Source organism: Plecotus auritus (genome assembly GCF_963455305.1).
Source record: "Plecotus auritus genome assembly, chromosome: 5".
Classification (NCBI taxonomy): Eukaryota; Metazoa; Chordata; class Mammalia; order Chiroptera; family Vespertilionidae; genus Plecotus; species Plecotus auritus.
Genome location: NC_137776.1, coordinates 78,629,922 through 78,648,849, shown reverse-complemented (window position 1 = coordinate 78,648,849; position 18,928 = coordinate 78,629,922). Strand labels below are relative to the sequence as shown.

General features: G+C 38.2%; 1 protein-coding gene across 2 annotated transcripts in view; it reads left to right on the top strand.

The window, feature by feature from the left end:
• The window catches only part of HNMT (histamine N-methyltransferase), a 35,725-nt gene that overhangs the window by 12,303 nt on the left and 4,494 nt on the right, over nucleotides 1-18,928 (top strand). For both annotated transcript variants that reach the window (XM_080669327.1, XM_080669326.1), the window contains exons 3-5: nucleotides 8,979-9,086; nucleotides 10,234-10,364; nucleotides 13,802-13,895. In XM_080669327.1, the coding sequence (XP_080525453.1) occupies nucleotides 8,979-9,086; nucleotides 10,234-10,364; nucleotides 13,802-13,895 (333 nt within the window). The remainder of the gene's footprint in view (nucleotides 1-8,978; nucleotides 9,087-10,233; nucleotides 10,365-13,801; nucleotides 13,896-18,928) is intronic.

The following is an 18,928-nucleotide window of genomic DNA, read 5'->3' as shown; positions in this document are numbered from 1 at the left end:
TGTAATTTACTTATAGGATATTTTTCCTTACATGATATTACCCTTCTATCCCCCCTTGTGCTATAGTTCTTCAGCGTGCATCCTTTCTCAGCAGCTGGTAGATGGTTTTTTTGTTTTGTTTTGTTTTTCCATATAATCAAAGATCAAGGGTCTCATTCCAACCATTAATTCTGGTTCTTGGAATAAGTTTGAAAAAACGATGATTGTTTGCATAAAATTTTATGGTTTGTTGTCCGGCTCCTCATAATAGCAAAAAACTTAAAACTAAGTATAACTATCTAAAACTATACATAGAACTATATACATAAATGTATACTTTCATATATTTTATATCATTTATAAAAAGTTAATTAAATCAATTATTGCACATATATTTAGAAAATAGTATTACACTACAAATAATACATTCACATAAATTTTTACATATTTGTGGTGTAACTCTCAAGTGAGAAAGCAAAAATAACCTATATACATAATGTTCTCACATGTGTAGTCTAAAGAAAATTATTTGTTCAAAGGATAAAAAAAACCCTAGGAAATTAACTGTTAACTTTTTCTTTCTTTAGTAGTGAGATATTTATTTTCTACCTATACCTTTGTCTATGTTCCAGGTTTTCTATAGTATTAATTTCATATCCAAGGGCAGGAAAAATAAGCCCAACTACACCAATAATGTTACAGGTGATGAGAGTAATGGTAAGGAGTGGACGCACTGGCGTCTGACAGCTCCTTTAGCTCTGTGACTGACGCCCAAAGCGCTGATCCGACACGTTTTCGTGACAAACTGGCATCGACCGGCCACGTTTGACTCACCAGTAAGAGTATCACACCGGCACAAATGCTGGAAGAGCAGTGCACCTGTGTTGAAGCCGAGCATCTCTGCAGAGCCCAGACATTCTCCGTGATGAGGCTGGGGGTGATGCTGACCGAAAGGATGGTAGTTGTACGCTGTCTGTGCCTTGTTTTCTGTTGATTATTTCTTGCTGCTTCTTCCACTAGGACAGCAGGCACTCAGACTCTACTCACACTGGGGTGTAAATGACTAATAAGTTCCCTCAGCAACATGCACGTTTTAACCACTATTAATGTCGTGGGCCAAAGGAGTGCAGTTCAGGAAAGAGACGGTGAAGGTTATTGAGAGCGAGAGGAGAGAGTGGAGAGTGCACAACAGCCCGCGTGAGTGCGGAGCCTGCGCAGGCGCACTGGTATTGATGACGTCACTGACTTGTGATTACCTTGGACTGCCTTTGTCAGTTCAAGTAGTTTCGTCTTGTAAATCCTATCATTGGTGAGAGCAAGGTCGGAGAACATTAGCACTACACTAAGGGTAGCTCAATATAACAGATATATTACAATAGTATATGTATATTATTTATCTCTCTATGTGCTGAAGTAGCAGTCAACTATCTATTAAAATTTATAAATGAAAAGCTAAGGCAAAATTTAGTCTTTTCTGAGTTGTCTAATATCTCTATACTTCAGTGTTCAGCTCTCTTTGGGCCATTTTCTCTACGTTTGTATTTCATAAAACAATTTGATAGTATGGCTTTTCTTAGGCCTCCTGCAGTTGCAAAGCATTCATTCAGTCAGTATTATTCCTGGGCCAACAGCCAGAAGGCACACCAAAGCAAATGGCAATGCCCTTTTGACTCAGAATTTATATTTATAATCCCCGTCCTGAGACCCTACAGCTATTTTAATATTCTACAATCATTTTCCCATACTACCTCAATACTGAGGCATCCAGGGTGTAGGGGAGGGGGGGGGGGGGAGAGAGAGAGACAGAGAGAGATAGAGAGAGAGAGGGAAAGAGATAATGGAAAAGAATGGAAGAGAATTGTCAAGAATCTTATATCTTTCACACTGCAACTTAAAATCAGATTGTTTTCCCACTGGTTGCAAACCCATAGCTGAAATTATTTTTCATCACTAAGCACAAGGTTATCTGGGCAATTTTTCTTCCTAGAAACATTTTTTTTGTGTGTGCTTGTATTCTAGTAGAGGGAACAAGGAAGATAATCATCTTAATGCAACATGTAATAAAATAAATTTTTCCTGCTGATAATCTGAAGAATTCACATATATTTTGATATGAGAAATGAAGCAGGAATAGATGGAAATCAAATGGCAGGAGATATCTTGACAGTCTTTAATCCCCCATTTTCTTGACCTGTAGATTTTCTCATTTGGAGAAGCCACAGGGTTCTCAAGTTGGGATTTGTGATTCATGTAGCATAGGCTCAGTTAGAAGGACAAGCATCATGAATGTACGATGAGTGCTTTTCCAAGTTGTCATTTTAGTATGGAGCTTCCCGCTTAGGAAGGGAAATCTTCATTTCCCTCATTCCCAGGCTCTTTCAGATTTCTCTTAAATGTCACCTTTTCCATGAAGTGTACTTGATCACCCAGTGGGAAATCAAAGAGACCCCGTTCACGGCTTCCTCTCACTGTTTTTTGCCTTGGTTTTCTCCATGGGACTTAACACCGTCCCTAAAGGTTGGATGTTTATGTCTGCTTTATTTGTTGCTAAATCTCCAGTGATTAGCACCTGGCATTCAGTAGGTGCTCAAAAATATTTCTTGAATTAATGTATAATAACTTCAACTTATTGAGTAATTACTATATATCATGAACTGTGGTAAATTATCTCCATATAATGTCTCTAACCTTTGCAATGACCTTATAGCATAGACCATAGTATTCCTAATTTATAGATGTGTAATTTAAGGGGTAGAGATATAAAAAATGTTGTATGAAGTAATTCTGGTGAATACTATATTTACTTTTTCTCTTTTTAGCCTTTAATATTTTAATTTTTTCCATTTTTAATCAGATGACCTTGGATTCCAAGCAAAAACTACTCTGCTATCTCATTAAATATATACTTGAAATTCAGGAAGTGAAGAAATGTTGTCTAAAAGATGAAATTCCCATCCCTCCACTTTCTTGTTCTTGAACTTTTTTATAAATTCCATATCAGGGATGTCAATTTTATGTCCCTCTTTAAATATAGACATGATACATTTAAAATATGACTTATATGAAAGCAAACTATTATAACCACAAAAATATATGTCTGAAAAAATTAAGCAAAACACTCATCTTAGCCCAGGAAGGAGACATGAGAAGTCATCCTATAGTTGTGGCTGATTTGAAGAAAGGGTGATACAAAGGAAAGAGATTTGCAAGGAAGGAGAGTTTGAAAATGTAGTTTTCATTTAACTTTCCAAATAAAAAAGTCAGCATATTCTGTTTGATAGAAATAACACAGGAGTGAACAGAACAGAAAAAAATCCACAATCCAGCCTAATAGAAAATTTGTGATTGGTGTTGATGCATGTCTGGATCTTTCTAATTTTACTCAAGTTCCACATATTGATCAACTGAGAAAATCAGTTACATCATCATAAAGTGCAGACACCAAAATTATTAGTTTGCTTAGGTAGTCATGGAGGGGAGAGGGGAGAAACTGAATGGAGGAGAAGAGGAGCAGAAAGGAAGTGAGGGGTGGAGAGGGGAAGAGAAAGGAAAGGAAGGGAGGGAAGGGAAGGGGAAAGGGGAGAGAAAGAAAAGAAGGATGGTATATTTGAATAGATTTGTTTAATCATTATAATTTTTCCATTTGTCACAAGAAACTTTGTATATTTTGTTCCAAAGCTTTGGGGAAAACAGATAACTGTTGACATTATATATCTAAAGGCTTAGGATGTCCAAAATAAGTAGTCCACATTTGTCAGAATTATGATCAAGCAATGCCTAATGAAATAATCTGTGAGAGGAGACTGACTATAAAATAAACATGTATTGCCTTATTTTCCTTAAATGCTGTTTTCTGGGAATCTCAAATTTAAGATTCCCAGAAGGTTTTGCAATGCACAATAAAAAAGCAGGCTGTTGGCTTCCACATTTCTTTTGTTTACCCCTGATTTTGCTCAGAATTGCTGAAAGATTTGATTGATTCATTTCTAGTTTACTCTCCTCCATTCTTTTGGCATATTAGTTTAGCTTGTGTGCTCTCTAAAAGCATTTACAGAGCACTTAATGTCTGATACTAGAGCACATTCATAATGTTATAGCTCCTGCTCAGAAGGATTCAGTTGAGAAAGAACAAATGGTCTTCTTCTTTTTTTTAAATCTCTTTACTGCTGGTTCATGGTTCTATAGGGTCTGATAACCCCTCATATACTTCTCAGTGATTGATGTTGTTCAATCTACCATTTTAGAGTCTTTGATTCTGTTTAAGAAACTCATTGGAATCAAGCCTCCCCTAGCAAATAAAATAAGATCAAGGAACTCAAGAACATTTTATCTGTGTTGCCATCGCCAGTCAACTGATGGGTAGTTTCTGTCTGAGGATTCTGATGATACTTCCAGGCTCTATGGGAAAGACTACCAAGGCATCAGTCTTTTGTGGAAGTGTTCAAGATGCATAGGAGTTAGTCAGATGAAGTGAGGAAGTAAGGGGAGAATAATCCTGTAAGAGGGGATAGCATGGAAAATAGAGTGTGGAAGAGCATGGTGTACATGGGGCAAAGAAAGGATGAGAAGGATGAAAATGTAAGAATCTGGTTTCTGGAGCCAAAAGTTTCAAAATATGAAGTTGTGAGACATGAGTAAAAGGAACCAGGCAGGGTGGTCTATGCTTAGTTAAGAAGTTTGGGCTTTACCCAGTTGTTTAATCATTAGAAGGTTATAAGCAGGGATGAGCTTGTTGAGCAGAAGGAAAATGATTGCATTTCAACTATCTGAGTTTCAAAGTGTGGTGATTGGGGTCTTAAATTGTTGTTGTAGTGGTGGCTTTGAGGAAGTCAAAGTTTAGAAAACATAGACTGAATTTTTAGGATATTATCGCAATATTCCAAGAGATAGATTATTTGAGCCTGAACAAAGGCATGGCTAGTAGAGATGAGAAAGAGAATGTAAAGAAACTTTTAACAGGAAAACTTGCAGATGACCAGGGAAGGAGGATGAAGGAAGGAGCAAAGCTTAGATGGATATTAAACAGTATAGGTCAGTGGTCGGCAAACCGGCTCGCGAGCCACATGCGGCTCTTTGGCCCCTTGAGTTTTTAGCAAAGGCCAGCTTAGAAGTACCCTAATTAAGTTAATAACAATGTACCTACCTATATAGTTTAAGTTTAAAAAATTTGGCTCTCAAAAGAAATTTCAATCGTTGTACTGTTGATATTTGGCTCTGTTGACTGAGTTTGCCAACCACTGGTATAGGTGATGTACCATGAAAATACATATAACAAAATGCTAAATGTTTAGACTAGATTTTAATTTTATAGAACATTTGAACTACCTCTTTATTAACTCTCTTTTTGTTGGGGAAGAAGTTCATATATATATCATTTTTAAAACAAATGCATGTCTCCTATTTTTGAAGGATACTAGAAAATAAACTATGAAGGATATGATACCAATAAATACATTATCTTACATGATCTCTTTCTTTCTCTATCTCTCTATCTATCTCTATATCTCTATCTCTGTCTCTATCTCTATCTCTATCTCTCTATCATCTATCTATCTATAATAAGAATAATAGAGTCCATTATAAAAAACAAATACAGCATTGACTTATGAGCATGGTGACATTATTTATTGTCAAACTTGGGATACTTTTAAGAGTGAAAATTGGAGGGAGTGGGCAAAATAATTAAAGTTATTATAACTTTTAAAAATATTTATTTATCAAGCAAGTTGTTTTATTTTATTTGTCTATATATTAAACAGTTATTTTAAAAACCTATTTTCAAAAAAAATTTTTTAATAATAATATTTTGTTAGAAATAAAAAAACAACTTAAAATAAGAAATAAATCCAGATAGGGCATTAGCACAGTAAGCATCAAGTGGAACTGTCCCTGGCAAGCAGGAGTATGGTCACCTGAACTTACAAATTCAGAAATGGATTTTATGTGCTAATTCCAGAGGAAATAGTTTCAGTATCTCCCCTTGTTGTTCATTCATTTCTGCTAGGAATCCAACAGTGACTACATGGACGTCTCATGTCTACACATGGGCTCACACTCTAGAGGTTGTTATGTGAACCATGGTTTCTATGTTTCAATTGTAATTCTAGCATTGAGTGCTCTATCATTGCCCTAGGACCGTGGTTGGCAAACTGCGGCTCGCGAGCCACATGCGGCTCTTTGGCCCCTTGCGTGTGGCTCTTCCACAAAATACCATGGCCTGGGTGAGTCTATTTTGAAGAAGTGATGTTAGAAGAAGTTTAAGTTTAAAAAATTTGGCTCTCAAAAGAAATTTCTATCATTGTACTGTTGATATTTGGCTCTGTTGATTAATGAGTTTGCCGACCACTGCCCTAGAAGAAGGTACTGGCTGGCTCTGACTGTGACAGAACATTGTGCTGGTTAGGAAAGTGACAAGATAGGAACATACCCTAAGGATATGCTAGATAACATTTTGCCATTTGGAGAGTACCAAAATGTCAGGGTCCATCTTAGGGGAAGAGCTGATCAAGCCCCAGGGGGAAAATGATTGCATTTCAACTATCTGAGTTTCAAAATGAGGTAATTGGGGTCCTCGTAATTGATAATTTTTTTAATTTAAAAATGTATGGCTAGGGTGGTAGAGGCAAGAACAGAACTTTTGGCTTCTGGTCTTTTGGGGCAAGTGGGAATCTGTCTGTTACTCATTAGCCTACAGCTTTTCTTAGCAGCCTTTGCCTTAGTTATTGTATTTACCCTTCAAAAATAGTTACTGTGGAGAAGAATAAAAACTTCCTGTGCCCTTTTAGTATTTGGTCTCATTATTAAACTAGAGGCCCAGTGCATGAATTTGTGCACAGGTGGGGTCTGGCCTGCACGCCCAGATCAAGGGCTGATTGGGCCAGGGGGAGGGGCTGCAGGTGGTTGGCCGGCTGGTTCCGCCCCCTGGTCTAATTCCAGGTTAAACCCCTGGTCAAACTCCCGGTCGAGGGGACAATTTGCATATTAGCCTTTTATTATATAGAAATAGTTAGAGCAAATACTTTAGAATTAGCCAAATGTGCCCTAAACTTTAGGCATACTAATACCCGCTGAGCTGAGTGTCAAATTACTCAAGGCACCTTTTCTGGTTGGGAATAATCTTGTGGAGTTTGTGACAGTATAGTGATCAGGATTAAATGAGATGTTCCAATTAAAGTCCCTGTACAATGTTTGATAAATAGTAGGTGAGCAATAAATGGCAGCTGGAATTGAAAAGGACGAAATTAAAGGTTTCATGTCGGTACGGCCAGCTTTGGAGAAAACTGTCACACAGGCTCTTCATTCTCCATTTCAGCCTCCATCCCACTCCTCCCCCCAGTTCCCCACCATCTCCTATTACCAGTACTTGGGGCTCTTATTACACCATTATACTCCCTTCCTGTCTCACATTAGCATATTGTATTCTATCTGATTTATCTTCCTCATCCCCTTCCTCTTAAACCTCCAAGTCTCATGATTTATGATTTTGTTGCCTGCCATATTTAACCATGAAAAATTTCTGTCAATGTAATTTATGCCAAAACATTAAAGACTAAAATCATTTTAATATACTAGTCTTGCCAGCACATAGGTCTGTTTTAGTGAAGGTGTCAACATCATAACCTAAGAGAGTAAAAGTGCAAAACTTAAATTTGTAGCATCAGTGATAGGGAGAGAAGACATATTTTTAAAAAGAGGAACTCAATAATAATAAAAACGAACAGCTAACATTTATTGGTTGCCGACTCTATCTTGCACTGTGCTTTAAATGCTTTGACTCATGTAACACTCACAACTAATAAATTATGTGCCATCATTGCTATTTTTGTGTTGAGGAAATTACAGCTTAAAGAGGTAAAGCAAATTGCCAAAGGTCATATATACCTAGTAAGTGAAGAAAACAGGTTTGAGACTCAAATCCATCCAACTTACCACCATCTCTCTCTTGCAGTCACTTACAGGCTAAATTTTCATCAGGGCAGGTATCTGTGTCTCAGTTAAGAGAGAATGTAAGGTATTTTCATCAGGGCAGGTATCTGTGTCTCTTCTTGTCATCATTTGCTAGAGCCTAGTACAGTGTCTGGCACAGAGTCAACAATCAATTAATAGTTGATGCATGAATTAATGACTAAATATCAATTCCACTAAAACCTCCTATCCATTTACCTCTCTGGTATCATGTCTTTCTTGGAGGCTATGCCTTGCCCAATATTTCAGAACTCTGAACTACCCGTAGTCCCACGTATAATGCTCTGCTTCCAACATCATGCCTCCATCTTCCTGTCCTCTCTACCTGGAGTTCCTTCCTTATTTCCCCAGAAATCTCTGGGCTAACTTCTACTTATGCTATAACACAGAGCTCAGGAGTGGTCTTTCTCCAAGAAGCTTTTTATCTCTTTGGCCTCTTCCTATCCTCTCCCTCACTGTCTCCTTTCCTCTTCCCACCTCAGCCCAGTCAGGGTTCTCTTCCACTAGACCATGGTCGGACATACTTTTGTACCCTTTTTTATACCTGACATATTTTGCATATAACATATATTTTGGTATGCTTCTTGCCTAGCCTAGTTTATTCTAAGGTACATATATTTTTATATTTTAACATCTGTGAAATTGGGATACATTTTCTAGTTAATGATATCTTAAAATTATAATTAACTTTTTTTTCTGACACTAATACAAAAGTAAGGATTGATTATATCCTATGATCAATGGCATCTTAGATGAAATGTATGTAATACAATAATAGATATTGAATAAATGTTATATGAATGAATGAATGAATGAATGAATAGCAATCATAGCCCTCCTCAAATTACATTATTATTACTACATACAACCTAGCTGTTCTGCATCATAGACAATGTGGCAGTGAAACAATTGAGCACTATTCTTTATACATGCTGGACTTTCCTAGTAAAACTAAGACAAATAAACTGGCTCAAATTATTCTTAATCATTTCTTTTTGGACCAATGTCATCTGTTTCCTATGCTTGTATTCTAGGTGAAATTGATCTTCAAATTCTCACCAAAGTGCAGGATCAATTCCCAGGAGTTCATATTAACAATGAAGTTGTTGAACCAAGTGCTGAACAAATTGCCAAGTACAAAGGTACCTGTAACCCATGGTGCTATATGTCAAATTCTGTCCCAAAAGGCTTATCATCCCAAATTTGCTCCTTTAATCATGAACAGCATTGTTATTGTAGTATGTTCTCAGTAAGCTTAATGGGAGAAGAACCTAATCAATTTGTTTCCTTGGCAGGGATAAACACCTTAGAATATGAACAATGAATAATTAAAGTCCTTTACTTACTGACTTTCCATCCATTCACTGGCCATCAATTATTATTTTTGATGTTTATTCTTAGAGACAGAGTTAGTAATTCATTCAGAAGTATTTAATCAGAATCTCTGTCCTTAAAGGTCTTATGATTAATAGGTTGTGGTAGAAATCTGCAAACTTTTTCTGAAAAAGGCCAAAAAGTTGTAAAGTTTTAAATTTAGAAGACCACAGAATCTGTCACAACTAATCAACTCTACCATAGTAGCACAAAGGCTGTCATAGAGAATATATAAACTAATGACTGTGGATATATTCCAATAAAACTTCATTTATAAACACTAAAATATGAATTTATTATTTTCACATATAACAAAATAATATTCTTATTTTGATTTTGTTCAGTAATTTATAAGAGTAATGGCATGAGATATAAAAGACAGAGGCATGGAGTCAGGAAGTAGAATCGTATGTTTGTTTGTTTTTATTTTTTTTGCTTTGTTTTTTATTGTCTAAAGTTTTACATAAGTCTCCTTTTTCCCCATTTGACCCCCTTCCCCCAGCCATTCAGCTTGCAGTTCACTTAAAAATAGGTACTGGGCCAGATATGGTCCATGCACCATATTTGCTGACTCCTGGGTTACAAAATCATATCACCTGTTTTATATCAGTTTTCCATCGATAAAACCCATGAATTGATTCCCTATTAATACTGAGATAATATAACCTATGTTTGATCAGGGTCCTCCTAATTTTTTCTTATTGACTCTTTCTTTCATCTCTAAATTCATTTAATACTAGAAAAAAATCAAGATGAACTTTCTGGTCTTCCAGAGCTACATAAAAAGGAAAACTGTGTTTTATATTTGTTATGTATATAACATTGATTGCATTAAAATTCTAAGTGGAAATCGGTTCCACATTTGCACATTTGCAATTAAAATAGATTGTGTGCCACCTCTTTTCTGTATTTTAGAGTTTGTAGCCAAGTCATCAAACCTTGAGAACATAAAGTTTGCTTGGCATAAGGAGACATCATCTGAATATCAAAATAGAGTGATGGAGAATAGAGAACTTCAGAAGTGGGACTTTATTCATATGATTCAGGTAAGAAGTATTTATTGTTACAAACGCTCAGAAAGGAGATTTTTCAGAAATATGTATGAAGAGTGCCTACTATTCTAACTTTAAAAAGAAAAATGAGAATCTGGTTTTGTAAGTGAGCATATTCAAATTGAGGATAAAGATGTTAATAATACTAAGAAATTCTCTGTAACATTAAAAAAAAGCCAGTTTTCTCAACTCAAAACTTATTGATTTTTTTCACTGTTGGCTTAATTAATTTTCATAGGACTGAAAGTTCACAGATAGATTTGAGGACAGTAGATTTGAGGACTGCAGAGTGTAACATATCCTAACACAGTTCTCCAGTAACTCTAATGGTCTAGATCAGTGGTTGGCAAACTCATTAGTCAACAGAGCCAAATATCAACAGTACTATTGAAATTTCTTTGGAGAGCCAAATTTTTTAAACTTAAACTTCTTCTAACGCCACTTCTTCAAAATAGATTCGTCCAGGCTGTGGTATTTTGTGGGAGAGCCACACTCAAGGGGCCAAAGAGCCGCATGTGGCTCGCGAGCCGCAGTTTGTCGACCACAGATTGGGCCAACGTCTCAAAATTTTTCTGAATCCTCCTGCTTTTGCCTTCTGTTGATGACCTGGCTAGTGTGCATGTGACAAAAGGGGCAGGTTAGATGATTTCTCAGGTTAATTAAGTGATTAAAATCAGTTAGTCATTCAGTAGGAATTTATTTCCGTGGTCAAGCACTGGCAGTATATTTCTTCTAAAGGGGGTAATTATTCAGTAGATAGTATGGAGTCATATTTTCACTGCTCTTTCTGCATAGCATATAGGTGTATGGGCATCCCTTAGAAGATGTGTATATTTTAGAAATAAATTAATAACAACATGTTCCTTATTTTCTATAGTCCACAAGAACAGTTACTCCAAAAGAATAAACTTAAAATTGGAATATTCAGTCAATCCTACACCTCTGTTCTCTCAGCTGACAAAATCCTTTACCTGTAAGGGAGTGCCCAGTGAGCCTATGATATTTCTCTATTAGACTTGCTTCCCACCTCCTCATACAACTATTTTATACCTCCCTCTCTCCCCTACCCCTCCTGTAACCCTTATCCCACCACTCATTACCAACCAATGGCTCACTTCATAGTGTATAGGGAAAAGAGAAACCACCAGATGGAAACTCATCTTTCTTCACCCTCCAAATTTACAAACAAAGCTGCAACTGTACCCATCATATCTTCCTTTCATCTTATTACAAAAGCCTCCTTTTATCAAAAGCTATCCACTTATGCCCTGGATCTATTCTTGGCCTGTTATAAAATTTTGCAGCTTCAGAAGTCATTCTCCCATTTCTCTCAAAGCTTCCACATTTGATTTTTCTTACAGCAACTGCTTCTTCTGAATTATGACTCTATTCCTCTCTTACTCTCTGTCTACTCTGCATTTTTCAGTGCTGTGCCTCTATCTCTTCATTGTTCCTCATAGTCCTAACACTCTCATAACATTCTTTCAACTTAATATTCACAGTCAACTACAGAGAATCTCAGAGTCTATTAGATAAAATTTCAGAGCATCTAGTATGGTCCACCTCCACTTTTCACCACGTCATGTCATAGCCATCTTATGGCCTAGCTGTACCTGGATACCTGCCTATGTGTGGTCCCTGTGGTGAACACCATGGAATGACAATACGAAATATGCTGCTGAGGCAGCATAGGCCATGTTCAAGCGAGAGGGGCATAGATTATGTTGTGTGTGTTTTTTTGTTGTTGTTATTAATCCTCACCTGAGGATTTTTAGAGAGAGTGGAAAGGAGAGGGAGGGAGAGGCAAAAAGAGAGGCGCAGGGGAGAGAGAGAGAGATAGAAAGATATATATATATATATATATATATATATATATATATATATATATTAATGTGAGAGAGATACATCAATCAGTCATCTTCTGCATGGGCCTCAACTGGGACCAGAGATCAAACTTGCATCCCAGGTATGACCAGGAATTGAACCTGTGATCTTTCAATGTGTAAGCTGACACACCAACCACTGAGCTACACTGGCTAGGCAAGTTGGTTTTGTTTTACGCAATAATAAATTCTATCATGGAAATCTACATAGAATATTGAATTATTGTCCAAGAGAGATGAATATGAAGTATAAGAAGTAAGTATTTATGAAGATAGATGCCAAGAATTCAAGCCCTGAGGGATAATTTTCCACTGCTATTGTATAATCCCAAGCTCTCTCTCTGTTGAGTGTATAGGCCTCTCTCTGCACTTCACCAGAGATCCTCCAGAATTATTAAAAACTAAAGGCCCCGTGCACGAAATTCGTACATTCAGGGGCGGGGGTTGTCCCTCAGCCTGGCCTGTGCCCTCTCGCAGTCCAGGAGCCCTCGGGGGATGTCCGACTGCTATGGAGGCAGGAGAGGCTCCTGCCACCTCCTCTGCGCTCACCAGCTGTGAGCCTGGCATCTGGCTGAGCGGCGCTCCCCCCGTGGGAGTGCACTTACCATCAGGGGGCAGCTCCTGCATTGAATGGGATCAGGCTAAAACGGTTCTCCAACATGCCCCAAGGGGTCCCAGATTGCGAGAGGGTGCAGGCCAGGCTGAGGGACCCCACCAGTGCACAATCGGGGCCAGGGAGGGACACAGGAGGTTGGCCAGCTGGGAAGGGACTGCAGGAGGGCTCCAGAGCATGTCTGTCCCATCTCCCTCAGACCCGATCGGCCGGACCCCAGCAGCAAGCTAACCTACTGGTTGGAGAGTCTACCCCCTGGTGGTTAGTGCACGTCATAGTGAGCAGTTGAACAGCCTTAGCATATTATGATTTGATTGGTTGAACTAATGATGGGATGACTGGACACTTAGCATATTAGGCTTTTATTATATAGGATGGGTAGACTGACTCTTAGCATCTTGCGACCAAGCATGTAACTTCATGCTTTATCCAATCCTTTCCTAGAGAATATGTCAACGTCAGAGCTTTTCACGTTTTCCATGATTTAAAAAAAGCATCTGTAAGCATATGGTGAAGCTAGTACAAAGGTACAAAGGCCTTAATTTTAAAGAAACGTTCCATGAAATGGAGTCCGTGTTTATGGTGCCGGCACCATTTTCTCCCAGAAAATTAAAAGGCACCAAATATGGAGTAAGCCTAGAAGCATCGCCTCCACGTGGAGCAGAGACTGAGTGTCTCCAGCTGTAGATATCAGTGTTATTAAAACCAGAAAGAGTAAATTTAAAATCATTTGGCTCTAGTTGAGCAAATAAAAGTTTCCCTTTTCCCCAAAAAATGTTTATTCTATAACATTTTTACTTTTTAGATATCTTAAGTGTTTTGTCCAGTAAAATCCACTCCATGTGAAAATCACACTTTCTAGTGAGTATCTGGTCCAAGCACACAAAGATGTTGATGTAGAAAAGTGTCTCATGTCTTTTTTCCTTCATTTCTAGATGCTGTATTATGTAAAAGATATCCCAGCTACCCTGAAGTTCTTCCATAGTCTCTTAGCTACCAATGCTAAGATTCTTATTGTTCTTGTGTCAGGTAAGTTATTTTTATCCAGCCTGAATAGACAACAATAGTGCATATATGTATGGATGCATGTGTTTGAAGGCTGTATGAGGAAAGGCCTTCACAACAGCCCCCAATTTAGGGGGTCTCCTGGCATTAAATGTCTATTTACTTCTTTCTCCTGAGAAAATTTGTTATCTATATGTAAATTATTTTTTATATCACATAGAGCAAATACAACTGTTAATAACTTTTTAAATGAGACTAAAAATAATAAATATTTCTGTTTGCTCTTTTGTGTCCATTGAATATACTCTCTCTTTACACTCTGTGATGTTTATTAATAAATAAATAAAGGTTAAACTATTTGAGGTACCATCATATTTGGCTAATTTGCATTTCTAGAGCCATTATCAATACTGTTCATTATAGGTTTTCTCAAATAACTATCCTATCTAATAGAGAGGGAATATGCTAATTGACCATCACTCCATCACAAAGATGGATGCACCCACAGCTGAGGCCAAGTTCCCATAAGGAGCCTTAATGAGCAATCAGCAGGGACCTGAGGCTATGCCCTCCCCTGCCCCCGTGGGGCTTGACAGGTGACCTCAGGCCGAGACCCATGCCCCGGTGCCAGGCCAGGGGACCTGAGGCCACGCCCCCCACCCAGCGGGGCTTGACGGGGGACCTCAAGGTGCACTTCCCGTCCTGGTGCTGGGCTAGGGGACCTCAGGCTGCTCCCCCTGCCCCAGTGCCAGGCCGGGTGACCTCAGGCCATGCCCCCACCAGGTAGGGCTTGACAGGGGACTTCAGGCCGCGCCCCCCACCCCAGCACTGGGCCAGGGGACCTGAGGCTGCACCCCCTGCCTGGCTGGGCTTGACAGGGGACCTCAGGCCATGCCCCCCACCCAGTGGGGCTTGACAGGGGATCTCAGGCTGTGTCCCCCACCTGGCGGGGCTTGACGGAGGACCTCAAGGCATGCCCCCCACCCTGGTCTGGGCTGGGGGACCTCAAGCCATGCCCCCCATCCTGGCGCTGGGCCAGGGGACCTGAGGCTACAACCCTTGCCTGGCAGGGCTTGACAAGGGTGGGATTGGCCGGGTCTGGATCTAGCCCAATGGGAGGGGAGGGGCTAGCCGGGTTTGGGTCTCATGTGATTTTGAGGTGCATGTGGGTGGGCAGGGACTTGACTCTGGGTCCCGTGGTGAGTCCCAGACTCTTGACAAGAGGAAGGTTTTCATATACATTTTACTAGTTTTCTTTCATCTCTGACACTTCCATTATAGAGAAAGGGCAAATAGCAATATTAAATTATTTCCTCTAATTAATCCCCTTTTAATGTGCATGAATTTTGTGCACCGGGTCACTATTTAAAAATAGTTCACTTGTTTTGTTTTATGTGCTTTATTTTTCAATAAGGCATTTGATCCTCTCCTGTTGCTTCCAGGGATATAATAAGTACCACACAGAAAGCATAAGTAAACATGTTAGCAAATGAGGCATTGTAATTGTTGAATTCATTACTTTATAATTTCTTTCATTTGTCAATCTTTATGACTGTCCATGCAGTGCAAGGCAGGTTAATTGTAGATATAAAATAGTTTCTATCTTCTTAAGCTTATACCAGACCCTGTACTCAAAAATCCATGTCACAAAATCCATTTTTCTCTTAAATATGAAGAATGGCGTTAAGGATGATAAACATGGTTGTTAACCTTAATCCAGGGTTTGAACTCATGTGGGAGTCTGGCAAGTGAGCACTCCTGTTCACAACCTCTTCCCCAAGGGAACATTTTTATATACTATTTTTATCTCTGGTTAGTTAGAAATACTCATTTAAGTGGGAGAGATCTGTCTTCCTATTTAGAAGTGCTTATGTGAACTGGATGCTTCCTGCTAATCTCTCTCTAAATTAGGACACTTGGGTAAAGCACTTTGTTCTACACTTACCAATTCAAAAGTAAACTTAATTATCAACATTAAAGGCAGCCTATTTTTGACAATCTGTATCACTTGTACAGAAAAAGTGTTGTAGACAGGAACAGCAATTCATCCAGAAGTCATATGTTTGATTTTAGAATGTATTGAATATCCTTAGAAGACCCACTCTTATGTTCGGTTTATTCTTAAATATTTTCAGAAGTAAAGTATTTGAGTGTCAAGGGGCAGCTTTCTATGAGTAAATGTCTACCAATAAGAAAAAGACAGCCTGTTTAGAAAGTGGCATGAGCAGTCTACAAGCAACTGAGAATTGACTAAGTGTCCTTATGGATACAAGATTCTGCTGGCTATATCATGAATCAGTTAATATAAGCCATGGTATATTGGCATTGAGAAATGTGCAAACTGAAACAGGCCCAGTGAAACATATGATGATACATGAAGCAAGAATGCTGAGTCACTTCCTAGCAGTGTGAACTTGGTCTATGAATCTAAGTTTATTCAAGGGCTATTTCTGGATAATCATACCTACATTATTGCACATATGCATATATGTGATTCATATGTACTATGTCTATATACTTTCATGGGGAAAATCAAAGAAAAGGAGTAAAGGTTTAAAAAGTTAGCTTTTTCTAAAGTATTTTAAGTCAAATATTATTTAGTCAGTGTGATTTGATGGTGAAAATATTTTACTAACTTTTTCGGTTTGCAGTTCATAATTCTTCATTACTGCACACAGCATTGCAAATAGGTATCCCAAAGAGGAAATACTGTTAATGGTTACTGATCCTAGACATAAGCATGCAACAGATAATAGTTGTTGAATTAGTAACAACTCATTACTTCCTTTCTTTACCATATACACTTCTTAGAACATTTTATACAGCTATAGAAGAAATATATACATTTATTTTTAAAGAACCACTTAGCAAATGGAAAAATAGGTTTAGGTATTTTATTTTGGACTTTCCACTTCTCTATTAAGGCTAAAAGTTATAGCTTTATTGCTTCTGTTTATCAGGAGAGTTATTAAGTATAAGTAAAAAATTAAAAACAAACCATCTTATGCAATACAGTTTGTTGTGTGTGTGTGTGTGTTTTTTTTTTTTTTTTTTTTTTTGCAGTTAAAGAAAATACTCCACCTTTAAGGAAATAAAATTGTCATCAACTTAGTGTAACCCGAATGGCTAATACTTAACTCTTAACAATCCAGAGTAAATGACTGAAGCCCTTATCCCAAGTGACTTGGTCACCTATCATTTGCTCTGTGACTCCTGAGGAAACCTGGGGTCATGCATCTGATGGTTGCCAGCCACTGTTTGCTCCAAACTTCTCACAGTTCAACTTTGGATTTCTTATGGCCAAACCTTGCATGTGCTGCAGCTACCTTTTTTGATCCTGTCTGCTTTACCCCAAACATGGGCATAGATCTATTTCCTTCATTCACCAAAGCACCGTTCTTTGATTGGGGAGATGTTGACGTCTATGAGGAGGAAGAATAACAGAAACAGAATTTAGTATCAACGTCTCACAGCCACTCTTTTTCAAGCCTTTCTCTTGCTCAGTTGGGGCCCACTTTCCCTTCACCTAGTCATAACTTCTCTCAGACCTCACCCATATCCTCTTAGCTCAGTACTTTCTCTAAGATACCAACTCCTTACTTCCCCTTCCATAAAGCAAACTCCCTTTTACTCTATCTCTCTCACCTCAATAAATTTATGCACCTATAAATTTCTCTTATCAACAACATATTTTCCCAAGAAAAATTATATTGCCCACTTAGTGTATAGAAGTGGCTGCAGTTTCCTTTTATAATAGTAGCAGAAATTGCTTTGTTGTATTAATACAGCCAATATAAACATATGGGTCAGCACTTAGAAAAATAGTCATGGTCAGTTTCCAACAGTGGAAACAAATTTAATCACAAGAAATGTCCAGTCAGGTTTGTTTTATATCATTGTCAATCAACATGTATAGGATTGATCCACATTTTTATTTAGTCATTTTTTTTTTTTCATTTTCATTTCGATTCCCTGTCTGCCAGCTGATTCTGTGGATAGTAAACAAGCTTGAGAAAGCTCTCCAGGGCATCTGAGATGCCCAGTCAACTTCCCTCCTCACTCCTGTATAAAAGCCATTGCCCTAAACAGTCTTCTCAGCCCAAATTATAATTCCTGAAACCCCATTCTCCATACTTGTCCAATGAAAACATTCCTTAAACTTAAATATTGCCCTAAAACTTGGAACACCTACACCAAAATAATTCACATTAGGCTCTGTTTTTATCAGGTTTCTCTCAGTCGCTTTCTAAATGGAATCCACTTTATAATTACCTAGAAGTGAAGAAACCTGTTTGTATATTTCCTTGATTCCAGGGCAGTATTGTCATTCATAGCTTCACTGCAATGAAGAAAATTGAGTGCTCATTGTAGACAGATTCCGAAAGCCTAAATTAAATTTCATCATTAAATTAAATTACATTTCTAAGAGCACTCATCTAGCCATTGTCTTATCCAGGCAGATAAAGGTATGTCTGCATTAACATCTTGTTCTATGTGGTCATATTAAATATCACAGCTAAGGCTCTTGTCTGTCGATCTTAGTCACTGACCTGTTACTGAAAGGACAACTTATTTCCTCTTAATAGACTGAGTTATTCATTTATTTGAGCACCATATAGATACTCATTTTTGCATTAGAAGATAATGAAATATGGGGTCAGTTTCTAGATTTAATTATGCAGAGTACCTAGCTTGGCTAAGGATCCAGGTGTGTTCAGCCGTATTCAAAACACAGAATGCTCAGTTCCACGCTGGCTGCCCAGGATGGTCATTGTGTATGTGTGGTTCATTCAGCTTTTATTGAGCTCCTGTAGTCCGTCACTGCTGGGCTCTGAAGGTTGCAAAGACTGCTTTTCCTTTTCCTTGGAAAGGCTGCTAATTTAATGGAAGATTCAGACCAGATGTGTGAACACTTTCAGCCATGTGCTGAGTTTCCTATTAGAGGCATGTGGGGAGTTTAAGGAGAGTTCCTTGAGAGCAGGGGGCTCTGCCTCTTATTTCTACTCTCAGATCTTGCAAAGCCCTTGGCACCTAGAAGACACTCAGTAAATGTGTTT